The sequence below is a fragment of the Trachurus japonicus genome, chromosome 24 (genome assembly GCF_045865225.1).
Source record: "Trachurus japonicus isolate A0001 chromosome 24, Traja_1.0".
Lineage (NCBI taxonomy): Eukaryota > Metazoa > Chordata > Actinopteri > Carangiformes > Carangidae > Trachurus > Trachurus japonicus.
In genome coordinates this window covers 30476775-30499702 of record NC_140930.1, presented here as the reverse complement: position 1 = coordinate 30499702, position 22928 = coordinate 30476775, and the positions used below count along the sequence as shown (strand labels likewise).

General features: G+C 40.9%; 1 protein-coding gene across 1 annotated transcript in view; it reads left to right on the top strand.

The window, feature by feature from the left end:
• Positions 1 to 16156, top strand: part of tnfrsf21 (tumor necrosis factor receptor superfamily, member 21) — a 49587-nt gene extending 33431 nt beyond the window's left edge. The window contains exons 5-6 of the mRNA XM_085770457.1: positions 10996 to 11287; positions 13584 to 16156. Of these exons, the coding sequence (XP_085626583.1) occupies positions 10996 to 11287; positions 13584 to 13813 (522 nt within the window). The 3' untranslated portion in view covers positions 13814 to 16156. The remainder of the gene's footprint in view (positions 1 to 10995; positions 11288 to 13583) is intronic.
• Positions 16157 to 22928: the final 6772 nt, after the last annotated feature.

Sequence of the window (22928 nt, the reverse complement as noted above, 5' to 3'; positions counted from 1 at the left end):
ACAATACAATACAATACAGTATCAGACAAATCATCAAAAACAAAAATAACACTGAAAATCAGACTTAATTGTTGATTTTTTTCACTTGATATCATTTTATTCATTAATTTTTGCAGATTTTTTTGGGCCAGTGTTCAGTAATATAAATTATTGGGATACTTCCTGCCAAGTGCCATATATTTTTCATAATAGTTATACAACAATATGTCTTCATTATGACCAGTATTACAACCCCCAGGCCTCACACCTTAAAAGTGACATTTGCTTAAAGGTCCAATTCCACCAAGTCATAAATCAAAAATTATTTTCACAGGAACAGCTCTTATCTAAATCTAAATTTCAGAGATTAGCAGAGATTCTTTTTTTTCTTCTCATGAATAAAAAACATGCTCATGAATAACATGAGTGAATTAATATAAGTTGCATTCTCTGTAACTTACAAAGTTATTTAAAAAATCTTTCCACATGTCAAACAATTGTTTCAGTCTTGGTGCCTATCACAGTGTTAGGGTGATTAGATGTGTGATTAGAGATGATACTTAAAATATCACTGTGATGACGCAACGATGTTTGACCTTGGTCTCTCTATTCTTATTGACCTGTATAGTATGAGAGCTAGTAGCTGCAAGGTTAGTAAGTCCACTTTCTCAGTAGCAGTGGTTGACCACACCCCACTAATGTATTTGTGATCAGTATTACATAAGCACTGAAAACAAAGAGAAATATTCTCCTCTATAGAGGTTAAACTGTTCATATGTAGTGTGCGCAGCTCAGTTTCACAAACCCAGATCTGATACGGTCTTGTTTTCAGCCTCTCAGACGACCTCACATGTGTAACCTCACTCAATGGCCCCTCATGGTCTGCCTGGCATCAGACTCATGCTGTAATTTACTAAGAACACACACACACACACACACACACACACACACACACACACACACACACACACACACACACACACACACACACACACATACATAAAAGGAAAAAAACATAAGCTCTGGATCCTTCATCACCATCCACTTTCCTCTATCTCTCTCCTTCTCTTCAAACTCTCCAGAGATTTGTATCAGGTTAATGCTCTTGAAAACACTATTCAAGGTCAGAGCTGCCAACCCTGTCTCTTGGAAAGTTGTTGTTTTTCTGCTAAACAAAGATGGCAAATACACCTTGGGGGAAACTCAATAGTTGCTTGGTTTGTGTTCCAAAGTGAGTTATTATCTTCTGAATAAATGAAGGTTTGGATGGATGGTGGCTGTACAGCATACATAGTGCAAGACTGTTATAAAGGAGAGTTGTGCAGAATCACAGTCATTTGTTGGAAAACTATTTTTTTGTGGATATTTGACTGATGTGTTCAGTCTCAACATATAATGACTGGCCAAATAAACAAAAGAACAACAACAATCAATGTTCATTTCTGTATATTGGATGCATGATCATTTGAGCTGCTCTGTCAGAGTCTTGAGGAAGACGCCGGCGGCCTGAGCTCAGTGTCTCAACTGGTTGTAATTCAGCCTTTCACCACAGCTTAATAATCAGCAGATGATCTCCAGCAGCTGTTTTTTTTTTCTTTCTGACTGGATTGATGGTGGATAAGATAGCAGATAATAGAACTGCAGGGCTCTGCGGTCTCATGGAGACGTCTTTGTGAGAAAGGGAACACAGGAAGTGGAGGCAGTTCTGTTGGCCCAACTTGAGAACCGTTTAGTCCTCCTGGACTCCTGTTTAACAAAACAGGACAGTGTCAATAGATGATTTAACCAGGACTTGCCTTGATTATGGGTTTAGGTTTAGATTTAGCACACATTTTGATGGTGCAAGGAGGGAACGAAGCCGATTGGGTTGTACATAAGTTCCGCCCCTGTCACTAATTACAACAAAACAACTTTCTATGGCTAACAAATAAACATAGAGAAAAAAAGGAGATAAAGTGCATAGATAATCAATGTTATATGAGCAAATGAGCAAAAATGAGGAGATAGAGAACAAAGTAATCAGTATCAAATAGAGACAATGGAAATAAGGTACAAAAAATTCATAGATTGAAATCATAAAAAAAGACAAACATCAATGCAATTGTTTAAATCACAGTCAGAGACATAATAGTGAGATATACTATATCATTACATTGATAGCACCCTGAGTAACTGTGAGGATCGTCGTTGATTAGCTCAGTGGGTAGAGCAAACGCCACATATGCAGAGTCATAGTCCCCACTGCAGCGGCCCAGGTTTGATTCTACCGGTGGCCCTTTGCTGCGTGTAATTGCCCCGCTCTCTGTCTCCCCATTTCCTGTCTCTCTACAGCTGTCCTGTCAATTAAAGGCATAAAACCCCCAAGATACCCTTAAAAACAAACAAACAAAAACAGTGAGGAACACAACAGACTGAGTGGTTAAATGTTTTGTTTCACCTGGTGGTGTTACTGTGTCAGTTTCTACCTGTGGTGGTGTTGTGTGTCTGATAATGAGCAAGATGACTCAGTGCATTATTCTGGGCATCGTCGTTGCCTGCCAGCCGAAGCCCATGGGGAATGACCAAACTGCACTGAGCTCAGAGAGACAGAAACACTGCAAACAGTCACACTGAAAGGCCTCATACATTGCATTCATTACACACAACATATCACTTTCCTTTGCTGTTTGCTCACATTTCCAGACAGACAGTCATTGCAGCCTCTGTCTGCTGTTACCACAGTCACATAATTTAAATGCACTAATGGCTGTAAACTGAGTCGACAATGGCGACTCAATGATGTTCGAATAACAACAGCAGCGGGAGCCGGCAATAGAAGACCAGACCTCGATGTAATAAACATCCTGGTTTATAGGTGGAAATCAAATCACAGATCTACATCGCATGTCTACTCTCTGTCATGTCACTTAATATACTTTATGTTGCCAGTTGAGCTAAGAAGATCACACAGAACTGAACCTAAATGCATGGAAATAAAAGCAGGGATTGGAGAACCAGACTGAGAACAGCTGACCACAGTTGTAGAGAAACAAAAAACTAATTTGTGACCAAAACATCCATGGGACTTTCAGAAAAGGTCAAGGTCGTGGTTGTATGTTCCGGCTCATTTCACAGCAGGTCAATGTGACTCACTGATGGGAAGCATGTCAATACATGTGTTACATAAGAGCAATATGTGACATTGAGTGGCCAACACACAGTGGAAGATCACGGTATCGATGCTGTTACCGTTGGAACAACAGAGCGTCAGCTGTCTGATGGACGTTTCTATTTCTGTCTGAGCTGCTGCTGAGCTGAAAGCAGAGGATTGACAGAGGTGGTTTCCTTTCTCTCCCTCCTCCCCATGAGCGACAGCATCCTCCTAGGAAGTCAGTGTGCTGGCCAGACTAACAAATCAACAACAATCTGATTAGACACATGTTTATATATGCAGCGTTTGTGGCAAAGCAACATGCAGTCTACAAGACCACAGCAAATGTTGTTCATCTATAAATAACAGAATTTGATACTGTGATGTTAAAAAAAATACATGGTTAATTCATGTGTATGATGCACCTGGCCCCGGGCATCACATTGTACATAGAGGTGATTAAATAGCAGCCATAAGTCTCCTGTGTATGGCCCATGAACGCATCACGTCACAGACTGCGGCAGATGGAGCTGCCTTCCTGAGGGAGGAGTGCAGGAGAGAATCAACAAAGGGGAAATATGTTTTATTTAATGCTGTTCTGTCTTTACTGCTTATCAACACAAGGCAGAGTCTGGGATGTCTCTGTTCAAGTCGGAGAGAGCGGCTCAGAGAGGGAGGGGAATGCAGCACAGAGGCATCATGGGGGAAATGGCATTTCCTGTAAGTGTGAATAGGTCGTCATTATTATATGAGTGTATGGGGATGATGATGATGATGATGCTGGTTTTTGGTGGCTGAGGTCATCACTTATTTCAGGGAAGCAGCAGACTGAGCACAGCAGGCAGCGAGGGCTGATGACAATGATCCCACCTTGGCTTAAATGTAGACTCACTTTACAGGTAGATGGAGGAGATGTACTTGTTTGACTTTGATGCAAAAAGAGAGGAAAATGACCACTGCAGCAGTGGAGCTACTATGAAATTATTAAGGTAAAACCCGCAGTTAGCATGAAGTGATGCCAAATGCTCGGTTTTGAATAAATGTACGTAGAAAGGAAGTTGTTGCTTTAATTTTTTCAAAGGAAACTTAATAAATCGTATTTATTTATTTATTTATCCAACCTTTTTTTTATACAGGAGTAAATCTGTCGAGATTAACAATCTCTTTTTCAAGGATGCCCTGGCTAAAATGAATAAAATCAATCAATCAAATGTTTAGCCAGTGTCCTGGATGATGGACATCAGGGTTAGGGTTGGGCCCTGCTCTGATTTAAAATCTGCACTAAGTCCGTGTTGTGAACCCAGAACCAGAAGGTGTTGGGTTCAGACTCACTGTGTTCTGTCCAGGTGTTCAAGTGTGCAACTACAGTTAGACATACACTTTATGTTTACTGGCGACCTTTAAGTAGGTGTGAATGTGTGATGTTGTCTAGCTAGCTGCTAGCCACACTCACAGTGGATCAACACTAGTCTATGTGGGGCTAGCAGCCCCCAACATCACTGATGTCAATGGGCAAGTTAGTTTTGCCAAAGTTTTAAAGATGTACAGAAATGGCCGTTTGTCCCGTTTGTCGCGCCGAGTTGTCACGAGCTGCAACACGAGTTTACCCGAGTAAGGAAAATGAATTTGATTGGTCGTTATCGAGCGGGCGGGATATTCAAAGTTTGGGGCGAGCCCGAGCTCCGTGTGTGTGTGCGTGTCTCAGACGTTTGAATGACGGATTACGGATCCAATATCAGTGGCTAGTGAATCGTGTACAGGCTGACGTATAATCCGTGCGCCTGCATTATCCAATACGAAAAAAAAAAACTACACTAAAATACACACTTTCATCACGGATTTACTCAAAAATAGAATTTTGCACAAAGTTTGGCCTACATCGTCTGATAGATGAGTTATTACACTAATTTTATGACCCAGAGTGGGCTCAAATTCAATTTTCTTTTCTGTACACCTTTAACAATGGCCTTATACAGTAGTGAAGGTATTACATTTCATTGTGTTGTAAATGTTCAGTAGTGTGTAGTTATTTAACCCAAATATTGTTAGCAAGACCACTGTTGACCACCTCAACAAGAGGACTGTCTTCCCTCCTAGGCTTCAACCCCTAGTAGCAACTTGAAATCCGACAGGTGTAACATTACCTGGTTACCTGAAGCTTAAAAATGACTTGAGATCATGTTAAGTAGATTTTTTATTGAAAAGTTTAGTAAGACTCTCCCTGGTCCAAAGCAAAATCAATAGAAGTAAAAGATACAGCCTTAATCTGTTGATGGGATTGTGGGGGATCTCAATAGCAATTACTGAGAATGCTGAGATTCTTGGATCCAAAAAGTTCATTTGACTCTGTTTTTGGAACAAGAAATGCTGGGCTAATTGGACTTAGGGGATGGCCTGAGACCAACGAGGCTGTCAGCTCCTGAGTTAGTATAGTTCGTATAGTATGAGTGTGTGGCTGCGAGAAGGGAAGCACAGAGGAAACTGGCTCTCTCCTCTCTCTCAGACAGACAGACAGTCCATTCATCATGAGGAAAGGATGTGCCTTTCCTGCTGTGACAAATTTAATAATAATTCCTCTTTATTATTGGGTTTTATGTCAGCCGTCATTCTCATAGGTAGTGATAAAGTCCTACTCACCAAGATAATTGCTGAAATCTGGGAAGGAACCTATTAAAATAAGTCTAATGAGGCACGAAAACAATTAGATGAAAAGGTTTGAGTTGAATTCGGTTCACTAAACGTTTGGTTTTTACACGAGCGCCCGTGGTCAGCCAAAGTTATTTGGAAGAGGAAGAAAGCGAATCATAAATGTTGACAAAGCATCGTCTGTAAACTGCCTCACAGGTCAAAGGCTGCTGGAGCTTTTTTTCAGCATGGACTGAACTGAGAGAAAACAGATTTTCTGTTGTTGGAGTAATTTGTGCAAATGTCAAATGGGTTTAACCTTGACTAACAATGGACTTCCCAAACTTAAAAGAAGTCTTTGAACCCTAAGCTTGGTCCAGAGGACTAGGCCTATTCATATACAGTACTGTGATGTTGTCCGTTGCGAGTGTCATGCAAAACCAGATTTCCTAACACACTAGCGTGGATAGAAGCAACCACCATGACAGGTTTCTGAAGAGCCAAGTAGTTATTTTGGGGCATTTTTCACCTTTTTATGAAGGACAGTGTGGGAGTAGGGAGGGTGACTGGGGGAATGACGTGCAGTAAAGATCCTCTCTTTTGGGAGACGATCCGACAATCAACTGCTCTGGGGCGGGCCAGACTACAGTATGTCCACATGGGCCATGCTCTAACCACTCAACCATTGAAAAGCTCCTGAAGAGCAGTTAAAGCTCAAAGTCGGCCCTGTCCAACGTTGCCATCTTGCCAGTTCCTCACTCCACCAAACTTGTGGCTGATGCAAAATGGGTTAAGAGACTCTGCTCGTTCACCCACCTGTCTCTCAAAGCAGCATGACCTCAATTACACAGAACTTTAAGCCTTAATGAAAAATTAGCTGTAGAGACCAAAATCCTTTTTTTTGTACCAAGCTGTAAACGTTTATTTCTGCTGTAAAGTATTTTAAGATAGGAGTCTACGGGGACTGATTTGCTCTTGGAGCCAGACTCAGGCACGCGAAGGTGAGCCAGCAACATCTTTGAGATTTCCAAGTGGGCCATGAGTTTGAAACGGTTTGGAGCCACCGTTCTGTGAGGTTTGTAGATTATCATCTGTTTACGGCTTATCTGTAGACGACTTTGAGACCGTTTTTTTTTTTTTAATCCCATGGGTTCCAATCTGAAAACATTGTTGTGCATTATACAATTACACACAACATACAAAGAGAGAGTGAGAGGGGCTGACATCTCTACAGTAGCCATGTTTCCCTTCGTGCCACAGTGATGCACAATCAAATGCAATTTCTGCCTTAACTGGGTGTTTACGATTGGGGTCCCATTAGACGCCTTTCAGTCGCTTCCATAACAAGCCCCATAAGATAATAAAACTAAACCACATCCATTACTTTGTGGGGAAAAGGACAGACATTTCCCAGAAACAGCACTGTTTCTTTTAAAAGGTGATTCAGAGAGATTATGTGCATGTGTTTGTGAGTGTATCTGACACTAAGCGTGCCATAACACCAGCAGGAGCAGACCTATCTGTCTCACAGTGACTTTAAATGTCACAGATGAAGTAAAGGTAAAGGATGGACCATGATGTCATAGGGTTTGTGACAGTGGGACTGGGCCGGGTTGCATCTTATTTAATAGCCGGTCTGTTGAGGGAGTCATTACAGCTGAGTGAGACTCTTTGCTGTAACATTTTTGATCTAATTACTCAAAGTAGCCCCAGTGTGTGTCTGTGTCCCCTGTGTCCTTCATGCTGCTCCAATCTGCCAGCTCTGCCAGTGAGCCAGGCTGCCTCAGTCTGTATGTGTGTGTACATATGAGTGTTAGGCTGCGTGCCCACTGTCTGACTGTGTGTGTGTGTGTAAGCCCCTGTCCCCAGCAGGCTCTTGTGTTGTGCTGACAGGAGTCGTCAGCAATTCAGCCTGATCCTCTCTCTCTCTCATTCATACACACACACACACACGCACACTAACCTGGGAACAGCAATACTCTTGGGGAAAATTAATAATAATATAAATAAAAATAACAGCTGTGTCAGCGGTGGGAGGGACCCTGGGGCCTTAACAGTTAACAGGCTCTTTGTGTAATTGATTAAAAAATATATTAACTTACTATGATCTGTCTAAACTTGTCTACAATTTGTTGAAAAAGGTGATATTAGAGGCTTACCTATCCACCGTAGGAATTTTAAGATAGGTCAAGTTTGTCTTAAAGTTAACAAATTTGAGAACTTCATGTTAATGAATAAAACTTCAAGCTAATGTTTGTCACTACAGTGTCATTTAGTGGAGCTACCCAGCCTCAGCCTAATGCATAATCCACTGCCCATTTAATGACAAGAGACCTAACACACGTCAAAGGTTATTAACCTGCAGAACAGATGGAGGTACTTTGACCATAAAAATGTAAAAAGTGGAGAACTTCTAAAGCTTGAATATGAATATGAATATCTTCCTTTTATGAGAAATCAGCGACTACAGGGAGTATAAAGACAGAGGTTAATCAACCTGACCTCTGAGCATTTCTGTAAGAAAGCTTCAAATTCTAACTAACATAAAAAAAAATAGAAAGACCAGTACTCTGATTATGTGTGTGTTTTTTTTTAATTATTATTTCTCCCTTTCAAGCTGTTCACAGGCCATTAGGCCTCTTCTTCATGGCCACTGCTCTCCATGGGTATTTAATTCTGACCAAACTCAAAAAGTGAATATCATTAAAAGAAAACTTTGCAGTTCAGAAGCAAGTGAAAACAGTGACTGTGCAACACATGCGCTCTGGAGCCGAGCACTCCAGTCTATACTGGAGGAAGCTCCCAGCTGAGCCGAGTGCGCTATGCGGCGAATAAATCCTTCAGGTTTTGTATGGAGCAGTGACTGGTGGGTGTGGATGAAGGTATTAAAGGTCCTGGAACTGGCTGAACTCTAATTTGATAAAAGCAGCGATAAAATAAATATATAATTCCCTCTCTCAGCAGTTTTCTTGAATTTTTTCGTCAGGATTTATGGAGCCTGACGTGGAGGTGAGTCCTTCATCACAGTTTTTTTTTAACTTGTGTGTTCAAAAAACTTTTTTCCATAAGTCTAACAGCCAAAGTGATCCAGCACTATGAAAGAAGTCAATGACAAGTTGTAGCAATATTCAAAAAATACCCACTCGTACACTGTTATTGCCTGGCAATAATGTAACACTTCCTTGATGAACCAAACAGAGATAAATACAAGTTAACCAGTGCAGCTAATAAAAGAAACTTTATGACACTGTGAAGTCAGAGTTAACATCTGTACCTCTAAGTTGGATATCAGGTCAGGTTGTGTAATTCTGTTGGGTGTGTGTGTGTGTCACACATATGTGTTGACATCCTGTTCCCCCGAGGCTGCTAAATTTGTCACCCCTCATGGGTCTGTGTTTTATTTTGTTGTGCATCTGCTCTTAAAAAAAAAAAAGAAAAGGTTCCAGGTGCATCTGCTGCTGCTGTGTGAAAGGCGGTGTGTCGTTGTCACAGTCTTGCACATGTGTCCACGGCGCGCTGCGGTGCATGTAGTATGTGTGCGCGCCTTTGTGAGCGAGACAGTGCGTGTTTGTTCCGTCAGAGTCACGCAAGTGGTGTCACGCTGCAGCCCAGTGACCCAGATGTTAGCAAGGGGAGAAAGAAAAACACAGGAGAAGGAGAAGAGCGTCGGGGGGTTTGTGTGTCACGTCCTGTTGGCGCAATCAGGCCAATACAGAACTGAATAGAAACCCATCAGAACAAATTGAAACCCCCGCTGCATGAAAATGGATTTTCTTTTTTAAAAAAAGCAAAAAGTCTTTGGCCCAGTTACATTTCCATGGTTTTGTTTGTTTGTTTTTGGTTGGGTCCAGTTTGTCCCTCAGCTCTGTTTTTTTTCCTTTCCACTGAGTGTGCTGAATGAAGTGACCTCTGTGCTGCTGCGACCTTTAGGCCCGAGTGGGTTCACGCTGAGAAAAACAAGACATGCTCTCATGATCTCATCGCCAAACCAGTCGCTACTGGTTCAAACCACAGGTTCATTACCACACCAAAGAGAGAGAGAGAGAGAGAGAGGAAGGGAAGGGGGAGGGGGAGGGGGAGGGGGATGATGGGAGCAGCGATAGAAAGAGAGAAGAGACAGGAGGATGAAGAGAGCAGGGGAGTAACTGAGACCAAATGGGGCAGAGAGAGAAAAGCAGATGAAAGTTAATGAGAGGACGAACAGATGAAGGAAGGAATGGTGAAAATAACAGAGATGTGTTCAACCACTCCATATTTCAGTAACGTCTGGAGGGAATTTAGCACAAAAACATCTGTTAGGACCTAAAGAGAAACTCAGATTTTTGGTGTCAAAGGTGAAGGTTATGATGACATCACACATCATAGTTTTGGCTTAAAGGGATAGTTCAACATTTTGGCAAATTGGCCCATTGCCATAATCCCTATAGTCATAGCAGTAGGTTCGTTACCTTTATTTGTCGGTGCAAGCTATTTTTACAACGGCGGAGCAGAGCCGTGAGCTGCTTAAAGCTACGCTACGGAGGCTCATGGGATTTCTTGGTTTCCCTCATCAAATACACAATCCAACAACTCCAAAACGCTCTGGTGGACAAGTTGTGAGCTGCACATTCACCACGCTATGAGATAATAACAGAACGTTACCAGACAGAGTTGTTTTAGAGGGAAATTCATGCAAAGCATGTCATGTTTTTCAGCAAGCACGTTGAAAACAACTCTGGTAACATTCTGTTATTATCTCATAGCGTGGTGAATGTGCAGGTCACAACTTGTCCACCAGAGCGTTTTGGAGTTGTTGGATTGTGTATTTGATGAGTTTGATGAGGGAAACCAAGAAATCCCATTAGTCTCCATAGCGTAGCTCTGAGCAGCTCGCGGCTCTGCTCCACCGTTCTAAAACTTTCAATAAAATCAGAGTCAAATCTATAGAGAGTTCATATTTTAATTTCATTTCATTTTAATAAACTAGATTGACCATAGAAACATCTGCTGTATCTCTGCTGCACCCCAGCCTGCCCTAAGACAGGTAACTCATCTTTTGAGTTCGTGAATTATAAAATAAATATTATGACAGAACAGAAATAAATGAGTAGAAGGAGGAGGATACAAACATGGTAAGAAAGAATGAGGAGGGAGGAGTTGAAAGAGTAGAGGTGTCAGGGAGATACAGTACTGTGTCTGTGTTTGAGCCCTGGTTTGTTTCAACACTCATGTTTTCCTCCCATCTTGCCCCCTCCTCTTCCTCTCTCCATCTCCCCCCACAGTTTGACATCAACCAGCTGATGACCTCAGTGAATGTAAGCCAAAGCCTCAGTCCCATCCACAAGGCGCTGGAGTCTCCCAGCAGTGTCGGCGGCGGCAGCAGCAGCGGCAACAGCAGCGGCGGGAGCAGCAGCGGCGGCAGCGTGGGCGGGGCCAGTGGCATCGGCGTGGAGCAGTCGCCGGTGGACCGCACCAAGGGCTTCTTCCCCGACGAATCAGAGCCTCTGCTGCGCTGTGACTCCACCTCCAGCAAGGACTCCGCCCTCAGCAGGAATGGCTCCTTCATTACCAAAGGTGAGACAGCCGCCCCCACCTTCACTTTCAGCCACTTCATCGCAGACATTTCACTTTCAATTTAAGCAGAAAAAGTTACAAGCTTAAACAAATCGATGTATCGTAGCAGGAGTATGAAGCTGCAGCGATCGGATCCACCTTAAAGGGATAGTTCAACATTTTGGCAAATTTGCCTATTGCCATAATCCCTATAGTCATAGCAGTAGGTTCATTACCTTTAATTATCGGTGCATGTTGTTTTGGGATCGGCAGGGCAGAGACGTGAGCTGCTCAGTGAACACAATGGAGGTGAATGGTACAGGTCCCCTGTCCCTCATCACACTCATCAAATACACAATCCAACAACTCAAACGCTCTTGTGGAGAAGTTGTGACCTGCACATTCACCACACTATGAGATAATCATGTAGCTTATAATTATGTAACATTACAACACTTGAAGCAAATACTCGGAACTACTTGCACTTTTAAAATCACTCCACCCAGTAGTCGTGTCTGGAATGTAGTTCCGGCTACGCATTTGCCTTAAAAACAACTCTGTCTCGTAATGTTCCATTATTATCTCATAGCGTGGTGAATATGCAAGTCACAACTTGTCCACCAGAGCATTTTGGAGTTGTTGGATTGTACATTTGATGAGTTTGATAATAGTTTCTACCCCACAGATCTCAAAACAACATGCACTGATAATTAAAGGTAATGAACTTACTCCTATGGCAATAGGGATTATGGCAATAGACAAATTTGCCAAAATGTTGAACTATCCCTTTAACTTTAACTAGTAACACCTCCAGATAATTCTTGTGCAACCCACACAAATAAATGCAAAAAAGGCCAGTTTTTGTATAGTGGAAGTGGTTATAGGTAAGCTGCCCTGAATCTTGTCTTACTGGAGGAAATTCTATCAACAACAGCAAAAAGAGCATATTCCAAATGTAAATCACAAAAACCAACAGAGCAATAAGATAAATTCATAATTTTTTGGTTTTGGATTAGCCCAAACTGATTGCTAAAACCAGTCTGCAAATTGCTTATTTAATTATACTTACAGTATATTCTTAAGATTACAAAACACAAACATCAGCATTTGTAACAATAAAAGACAATTTAAGGACTTATGTGCAACATATCATACATTATAAATTTCATGTTGTAGTTTTTATATGATGCTGTACCAAAGTGACAGAAACAACTGGCTGAAATACAGACAGTTTAATATTGAAGAATTGATTAAGATGCACATCACTTGTCACATGAATGGAAAATGTTAGCTCCATCATGTTAGTACCACAGTAGAGTCTCACTGAGTAAAATCACAACAACGTTTCTGCACCAGTTATTTTACTGCCGGGTCAGTCTTGTAATTTCACATTAAAGCCTTGTGTAACGCAGCTGTAGCTTTTCTTTCTTCTTGTCAGTAGCAACAACTGTGTTTTAAATGCCGCAGGTGTCAAGGAAGCGTTCAGCATAGCGAGTGACCTGTTACCTGATGCTGTTTTTTATGAAGCATCAGTTGTGAAATCCAAGGCCTGTTTAATGTAGATAAAAGAGATTCTATTAATAGGTTTTTTTATAATACCCAAAGTAACTTTAAAAAGAATTCTTTATCAGCCACCAGAGACTCACTCCAACATGTCCCACATTTTTATCTGACAGGGCCATTTCTAGTAGCCAGACACATCATTATTCTCAGAGCAGAGAGGCCAGTTTGTTGCCAGTGCCTTGTGTGGATGCTGAGTATCAGCAGTTTCACATTGTTTGCAGACTTGGCAAGTTATCCAGACTCTTAGTAATGTGTGTACTGCTCATTGAAAATGATGTGACAACAGTGCACTCAGTGCAAACCTGGATGTGTGAGTGTTTGCTGCCCTCATGTGGTCCGTCTGGGTATTACCCTGGCATTGGAATTTGAGATTCATCGATTCAGTTTCTCATCACATTTCTCACAAAGCCTGAAACTGAGATGTATTGCTGTTGTCTTTTAGAACCTTTGTTGTGTATATGAGCACTAATACTTGCATTTCCTAAGCTACACAACAATATTGTACAAATTCTGTTACTCTCCAAAAATTTGAAAAAGTTATTCAAAATTATACAATGAACTAAGCTGTTTCAAAGCTAATTCAAAATAGCCTGTCAGTCCTGTATTCACTTTCCTTATAGAAAGCATCAGGCTCTTTATCAACTAAATGCACCACTATGTTCACTGGCTATAGGGGGATGAAACATTAATGGTTGACAGGAGAAGCTTCTAGATAATTGCAATAACAGCTCCTCCGCTCATGTTTCCCCTCCAGAGAAGAAAGACACTGTGCTGCGGCAGGTGCGTCTGGACCCATGCGACCTGCAGCCCATCTTCGACGACATGCTGCACATCCTGAACCCCGAAGAGCTGCACGTCATCGAGGAGATCCCGGCTGCTGAGGACAAGCTGGATCGGCTTTTTGAGATAGCAGGGGTCAAGAGTCAGGAGGCCAGCCAGACGCTGCTGGACTCGGTCTACAGCCACCTCCCAGACCTGTTGTAGCCTGGTACAAAAAGGAGGAAGAAACCAATGCAGCGGAGAATCAGCACAGGATTTCAAAAAGAAAAGTCTAAGGAAGGAGGGATGAGTCAGATCTGGTTCTGTTCTCGTTAAGCTTGGGTTGATGTTTGATCTGATGGCGTCTGACTCACCCTGTCGTTTTCTCAAGATTTGACCTGGGTGTGGTAGATAAGGTGGCACCTCCCTTCAGTGACTCTTTCTAATCTTAACTGGTACTTTACTCCTATTAACCTTCCAGTCTCCCTCCTCTGTTGTCTTGTGTGTGCACACTATTACTCCTTCTGAACACCTCCATCCTCTACCACGATACAGGGTCAACAATCAATGTATTGAGAGCATTTTGAGTGTCACAATGGTGTGTACTTTGTCACTTTCTTGAGTATGTTAAGCCTTGTCTAAGGTGGTATTACACAAAAGTATCATGACCTTAACACTGAGGCTTCAGAGTCTCCAAACTTAGAAAATGCTGGTTGACAAAGGAGCTGAATATGTATGAGCACTTTCTTTATCCTAACTGGCCAATGCCTTCACGTTTAAAGGATAATACCGTTTTTTTTTTTGGTTGTGCCAATCGATTCAGGCTCTTCTTGCCTTTAACATGATTTCAGTGTGAGGATATGAAATTCAAAATGACACGACAGTGATTGCAAGAAAGTAAATGACACACAGATGATAGTAAATAAGCTATATCTCTACATGACACTGGTGTTAATCTTATAAGGGGTTTAAGGTTCTTGTACACATTCACAGATATTTTGAACTGACCCACAAATCACGTGCCTGAACTCAATGTCCCTTTTTTCACTTTTTTTTTTTACTTCCAGTCCTCCAGCTGTACCTGGAACAGGTCATCTGTGGGTCTGTTTGCTACCACTCTGTCAGACCAGCAGGTGGCATCATTAAATTGGAGAGCAGCAGCCCTGCTGCCCTGGAACCAAAGCCATATATCAGAAACATTAGAATAAAAATGTCAATATAATACAATATTACAAGGCAGGAGTAATATTTACTTTACCTGATTTTATGATATATGGCTTTTCCTTGAACTGTTTGCTCCAAAATAATGGTACAGCAGTGCTGCCCCAGCCTGCCCCTACAGAGCCAAAGACATATATCTAACATGGTTTAGATACTATGTTGCTTTGGATGCTCTGTCACTGTCAGACTCATGGATAGTATTCAATAAATACTTCTACCAGTACGCACATTCAGATCTGCGCTAGCTATCCCTGTACGCCTCAACAAATGTAGCGTTGATTAAGTGTTCTTCATCTGTTTTTCTTTTTGTTTTTTGAGCTTTGTGTCAGTGTGATTTGCGATCAGATGCAAATGGTTCACTGAGTGTTTCAGTGCTATGGTGAAGAAAAAAGATAAGAGAGTACAAGTGAGTTATTTCATGCTGTCGTATGTTGCTACATGCTCTAATATTGAAATGTAACATTGATGCACTAATTCTATTTTCTATTGGGGATGCAGACATGTATTTTTCTGTGTCCTTCACTTTCTCTTACTTTAATTTGAAAATGCTGTTCACTAACATTTGATTCTGTTGTAATGTTTTCTACATTTAGGTTGATTTATTATGTTATTGTAGCACCTCTTTGTTAGCATTTTGACTTGTATCTCATGTTTTCACGGGCATTCAGATGTATTCACCCCCAGCTTGGCATTGCAAGATGACCCGGCTGGGATGTAAGATATCCATACTCCATACTCTATTCTACTTGAAGTCTACTTGTGTTACTTGATTTAAACGAGGAAGAAATAATGTACTTTAAGTTCCTTCCATGTTCGACATTCTTAAAATAACAAGACTGAAAAGCTCCACCAAAAAAGAAACAAAACAAAACAAAAAAACTCATCACGGTTCGGAGATGTTTTCAGGCACCATGAGAGCAGCAAATGTTGGACTTTGTTTTCACCAAGCCAGTTACTAACAAAGCTACTGTGGTGCTAGATGTGAACTCTCACCGGTTAGCCTGACAACAGGGGGGGACCTGACCCCCAGAATAAGACTATTTAAAGTATTCCAGACTGAATGAAGAGGAGTGGAGGCTGCGCTGCTGTGGTGGTCATGATGATAATGATGATCAGGAGGAGGAGGAGGATGTGTGAGCTTGCTCTCCACTGTGCTGTGGAGGCTCAAATGGCAGGCTGTGAGCTTTTTGTTTTCTAAGGGAAGCCTGAGAGGATGAAGTTGAGATGTGAAATGCAAATGTGGCTCGAGTGGATGATTTCATCGAATTTCACACATATAACCAGTATGTTTACTACTATGTAACCTCTTAAAATCAACCAATTAAAGCTCAAAACATTTGTCATAAAGCTTTCTGTGGTTGTCACTTACTATTTTTCTACACTGTAAAATAACATTTTTCCTGACTTTGTAAAAATTAGTTTCCTTTACTCAGTCATTATACCTATCTTTAAGTTAATTGCACATTGAAGAGCATATTTTAGCTACTTAATCTTTCTGAGTTAAAAGCTGGGGTAGGCAGGATTTGTTTTGAAAACAAAACAAGTTAATTTTTTGGTTTTTAAAACAAATCCTGCCTACCACATTGAAGTAGAGAGCGGTTACACTACTGCACCAGTGGGTGGCAGCAGTGCATCCAACTGTGCCTAATCTGCCGGGACGAAGAGGAAATAACGACACTGTGCATGCACAGAAAACGATCTTCACTACTTGCTGCTAGAGTGCTGGAATAAGAGAGTAACGACACGCATGGAAGCGCCTCCTGGTGGTGGAATATGGGTGTTGCAAAAGTTTTGGTGAAAAAACTAATCCCACCAGTCACTTGTCTTCAGCCTCAAGTTGGCGCCAATATTTTCAAAGTAAAAAGCACGTCGCAGCGGTCGCAGCAAGTAGCCTAGATTGTGCTAGAGAGACACTTCAATTGAGTCCCGTGTTAAGCCTTGTAAATTGATGAAAACGGCTGTGTTTTTGTTTTTAGGTGTCTTGGTCATATCACATTATACTTATAATTTGTTTATTAAATGGAGATTGAAACATTAATGTAGATGATATAGAACTGTTTTTTGTTTTTGTTTTTTTTATCTGTAAGGGGTCAACGATGATGCTATTAACGTGGGTGATCTAGAAATGTCCTTAATATATATAAATTAATTAATTATAGTATATATAAATGCAGATCTAACCTGCTGTTATGCTACGAGACATGTAGACTAATGTAGATAGTGATAACTGATTTACAGATTCCCAGGCTATGTTTTGTAACAACACTGAATACCTAAAAGTGGGCTTGACCTGTTAATGCTTAAATATAAGTAATCTATTTTAATACCATGCCTATTGCCTCTATGGTACCTGCGCTGCGTGATACTGCTGCTACATGCAACCGACAGTGTAGCCCAATTGTGACCTTTTCACTCCCTACATTATCATGTCGCATAACTGCAGGTAGAATGCAGAAATGCTGGATTCTTATTTTTTTATTTCTTTATTTAGACACAAAGACAAACAGATACACAGGATGCCATAAATCCAGTACATGCAATGTATTTTTTTTCTCTTTTGGTGTCCAACTTCTTAAACTGAACACTCCCCACTACTAGGGCCCTATAAAGGCAAAGTGCAGTATCTGTAAAAATGCCAAACTGAGAAAAACAGCTTTTTGTGTTTTTCATTGTCAGGTTTAAGCATCAAATTATGAATAACTACCAAGTCTATAATTGATTAGATAAAGGTGGACTGAATTAAATGTATTTTGTAGTTTGTCTTTCTGACCAATTAGACACTTTTATGGCAGATACTGCACTTTTGCCTTGGTTTTGGTGCAGATACTGCACTTTGGCCTGGTATTAGCTACAGATGTGACACTTTGCCTTGGTTTTACTCCAATGGAATCATAGAGTAAATTATAGAATGTAGGGAATACAGTTACTCTTTGTAGATACTGCACTTTGCCTTGGTTTCACAGTGCTTTTTTGGATGGACAGCAAAATAAAAAGCCCATTAACTATGGAAATATGCCACACTTTTGATTAATCAAAAAAAAAAAAGAATTGAAAAAATGCAGATACTGCACTTTGCCTTTGTAGGGCTACTGTACACTGCACAAGGTCTACATCAATCAGGGATACAGGATGACACCATGACCCAGTCTGACCACATATCCCTCCTCCTGATACCATCATATCCCCCTTCCAAGAAAAGACCCATAACAAAGACTGCTACAACATAGCCTTAAGGTGCCTCTAATTATGTGTGAGGGCTTGAGATTAGTTTTTTTTCTCTTCTCTTTCTTATCTCTTCACCAAAACTTGAAACACGGCTGCACACAACTCACTGTTAACACAACCACATTGACTCAATAATGGAAGTCTCAGATGTGCAGTCCACAGTAGAAGGTATGGCATGCCTGCATGTTTGCCTATATCTAGTACTGTTTTGTAATGTCCTCCGGCAAACATTTGACAGTCCTTGTTACTCTTGTTATTCGCGTATTCTCGTCATTCAGTTCAGCTCAGTTTATTGTCATTCAACATGTTAAAAACATGAAGGAACAAAATGTTCGTCTGGACAGCAGCATAGTAGACCCTATAGCAATAAACAATTTTTTTTTTTCTTAGTTAGTTTATTTTTTAATTAAGGTGCCTCTTGTCAGTTGCAGGGAATCTGGATATATGCTGAGGAGAAGTCCTGAATGAACAAAGAAGGCTTAAGAAGCATCGGAGAAGCCAAGTCTGCGTAGAACTAGAAAAACTGAAGTCCAAGTCCAACACAAGAAGGTGTGCACATACACACACGTCACATGTCATGTCATGTGTTTTGTCTCAGACAAATGATAATTTACTTGATGTGCTACTTTAATTTCATAATGTTTCCATCTCAACCTTCTTCTTCACTCTCAAACTAAAAATAGCTTGAAATACAAAGGAAATCTGGAAATGTCTACCCACACCTTGCTGAACACTGACACACCCACAGTAAATCATGCAAATGCACATTCACATGCACCTTCACCTATATGTTCAGTCTGTATTCCTTCCTAATTGTTAATCTGTCACTCTGTCATGTAACGCCACACAATGAAGGTCAGGGTGGCTCCAGTTACACTAACTGTGAACATTGCAGTTTTTGAATTAGGTTCCACTACATGTGGATGGTGCTGTGAGTAAGCTGTATGTGAGTGTGTGAGTCTCTGTAACAGGCTAAAGACCTCCTGAAAGTTGGAGTCACAAAGATGCGTCTCATCCCAACAGTTTACAAAGGACTTGTTATTTAAGCGAGTAGAATAGAGGGCGTAATGTAATGAATCCCCTGGCAGCCATATTGAAGGAGGCCATTGTTCCACTATGAATAACTTACCTGTCCCAACTGATTTAAATAGAAGTGAATGAATGGGGGTTCTTTGGTAGTAAATCAAATCTGTTAATGCTATAGTTGAGCGTTTTAGCTATTTGATTTCTATTTGAACTCATGCAACCAGTAACCATCACTTTGGCGATGTCATTAACATGGCACCTGGTCTGTTTGCTATGAGGAAGAGACCAGACAGGTTGTCTCAGTTTCCAGTTAAATCAGTTATCACTATCTACATTAGTCTACATGTCTCGTAGCATAACAGCAGGTTAGATCTGCAAAGGTATTTTCTAAAGAACAGCCATCTAATCTTGTTATCATGTTCAGTTGTTATGTGTAGTCCTTCTATACACAGATGTTACTGCATGGATGAACTGACAAAACGTTATGCTCTGAGGCTAGCACACCAGGTGTCTTCCTAAAAGCAGAAGCGTAGATGAGGGGCATGTGGTCTTCATGTTCTTAAAATGAATTCACTTCCCTGCAAGCCCCTAACATGTCTGACCTTGGGATGACCCTTGCTTAGGTCATGAGACATTGCCTTCTGGGTGAGCCAGTGATCTGAGGCACTGGGTGGGAGTGCCAGGTACAGCTTTGAAGTGGTTTTCAAATAGAATGTTCTGTGTCGCAGCAAATAATTACATGTCCTCCTTCACCTCACTGAAGTACGGCGTGCCTCAGGGGTCTGTTTTGGGACCAATTTTATTTTTTATTATACATGCTTCCCCTGGGGCACATACAAAAACATGGTATGTCTTTTCATTTTTATTCTAACGATACTCAGCTGTACCTGCCCGTAAATTCTGCTGACCCTGGAAAGTTGAGTGCTTTATTAGACTGTATCACTGCTGTCAAAGACTGGATGTCACACATTTTTCTTCAGCTTAATGACAGCAAAACTGAGGTTCTTGTATTTGGGTCCCACTAAACAAATTCTGTCATCTGCTGGGCCGTTAGTGGATAGCGTCAAACCCTCCACTAGAAAACCTTGGTTTGATAGCGACTTAAAGGGACAACGAGGAGTTTTGGAAAGTGAAGTGTTCTCATACTACATTTCCCATGAGCCTCCGCGCGCACGGTGAAATTCTTGGAGCGGCGCAAGACCGACGTCTTGCCAAGAATGTTTTCATTCATCAAGAATGAAAGTCAGAGGTTCGAAGACGATCAGATAATGCCGTAGTTCCGACCATAAACGGCGATTCGACGGCGTTATTCCCATGACCTGCCGGGCAGCGTCCACAAAACCGAAAGTAAGGAAACACTGGTCGGCTCGCCCAGCATTTCCATCATTAATTAAAATAACAAAATAACGATAAAGACAAAACGATATATATATTGAAAATGGAGCCATTAACAAGTGTGGGTAGTGTAGATTCATCCACATTAACGTGAGACTTTTTTATAACCAAATAGAAACTCCTTGTCGTCCCTTTAAAGGGACAACGAGGAGTTTTGGAGAAGCGAAGCGTTTTCACACTACATTTATGAGCCTCCGCGCGCACCGTAGAATTCTTTGACCGGCGCAAGACAGACTCATGTTTTCATTCATCAAGAAATAAAGTCAGAGGTTCAAAGAGGTTCAGTTACCATCGTAGTTCCGGCCATAAACAGCGATTCGGCGGCGTTATTCTCATAACTCGCTGCGAAAGGAAACGCTGGTCGGCTCGCCCAGCATTTCCGCCACCACTAATAATAACAAAATAACGATAGAGACAAAACGATATATATATCGAAAATGGAGCCATTAACAAGTGTGGACAGCGTAGATTCATCCACATTAACGTGAGACTTTTTTATAACCAAATAGAAACTCCTCGTTGTCCCTTTGAACAGCATCAGAAATCCTTGGACAGGCTCCAGTTGGTGCAGAATACTGCAGCCAGGCTTTTAACTAAGAAACGTGAGCACATCAAGCCATACGTTTTAGGATTGATTTTAAGATCTTGTTGATTACTTTTAAAGCACTCAACAGTCTTAGTCTTGTATATATCACAGAACTTGTATCTTTTCACACTTCTGCTCGCACACTGCAATCCTCAGATAAAGGTTTTTAGCTGTCCCTGGGGCCCGGATGACGACAAAGGGGGGCTAAGGAGTCTCAGTCCGGGGCCCAAGGCTCTGGAATGATCTGCCGGAGGACATAGGTCAACTTCATCAGTGTTATGTTTTAAATCACGCCTTAAAACTCATTTTTATTGGAAAGCTTTTCCTGATTTTATTTGATTTTATTTAATTGTTTTGTTTGTCATTTTATTGTCACTTTGTTGTACAGCACTTAAAAACATTTGTTTTGAAAGGTGTTATATAAAAAGTTTATTATGATTATGATTATGATTATTATGATTATTATTATTATTATTATTATTATCTGCAGTTTATAACAGAGAGTAATGACACATCAGGATTAAATGTTACAGTGATTTACTAACTTAACATGAACCTGCCACCCACACACCTACTTGCTATCTATTCCCTACACAGCTGTGTGCCAGAAGTAAAGAGTCTCGTGTTGAGCCACATGTGCCACATTTGACAGGACCAGGTTTAGAGTCTCATATTCCACACACATTTTGTTGAATGTGCATGTGATTTGTTTACATGCACCCTTAGCAGTAGGGTCCACTATTCAGCTTTTTAATCATTGAATGTATTATTTGTATGTTGATAATCCAAATTTTTTTATTTTCTTTATTTTCTTTTACGGGTGACTTTTAACATCAGTCCAGGGACAACAGATGCAAAATAGCCTTTCGGCTAATTCTGGCATGTTTACATTTGTTTAAATGTTTTTATTAATGTGCAATTTCCCTGATCCTTAAACCTTTAAATAAATAAATAAATAAATAAATAAATATGAGTGCAGCCATTCATAGTGATAACATTTGGGAAACTGGACATTGCTGCAAATTTTGTAAGGCATAAGGGAACTCAACTGAACTTGACTGCTTATATTTATAATCCCATCCACAACTACAGGCGTTGTTGGGCTGAGGGAGACTGTGAGATTAGAGAGCAAGGAATAATAGAAAGCAAACATTAAACATACGGTATGATTTGATAGCAAACTGTAGCTGTTCCTATTGATAAGTTTTGATGATTTGCCAGTGGTAAGTAGTACACACTTACTGGATGTAGTTCTAAACCTAAACCCTCGTATTACATCCAAGCAGTGCTGCAAACATGACTGCAGTTGTTAGTACCGGTGCTTATATTGATCACAGAGCAATTGTGTGCTACAGGCTCTCTACTAGGTCTTTTATCAGCCCTGGTGTTGCCAACCATTCCAGTGATAAGAGTTGGGGAAATGCACAACCAGTTTACCTTCCTTGTTTGTCTACAAGGAGGCTACACTTGATAAAATCCTCCTTCATCTCATTGCCAACTTCCTTGTGCAGCAAGGAACTTCGATTACAGACAGATCTCAGAAATATCTTTCCCCTTGAATATCTGATTTTTAGAATCATAGTGGAACCACCTTCTGGCTGCCAAACATCTGAGGGCCACTTAAGTTATGTGTGTGAGGGCTTGAGATTAGTTTTTTTTTCTCACCTGTTAAACACTCCTATCTCTTCACCAAAACTTGAAACAAGGCTGCACACAACTCACTGTTAACACAACCACACTGACTCAATAATGGATGTCTCAGATGTGCAGTCCACAGTAGAAGGTATGGCATGCCTGCATGTTTGCCTATATCTAGTACTGTTTTGTAATGTCCTCTGGCAAACATTTGACAGTCCTTGTGACTCTTGTTATTCGCGTATTCTCGTC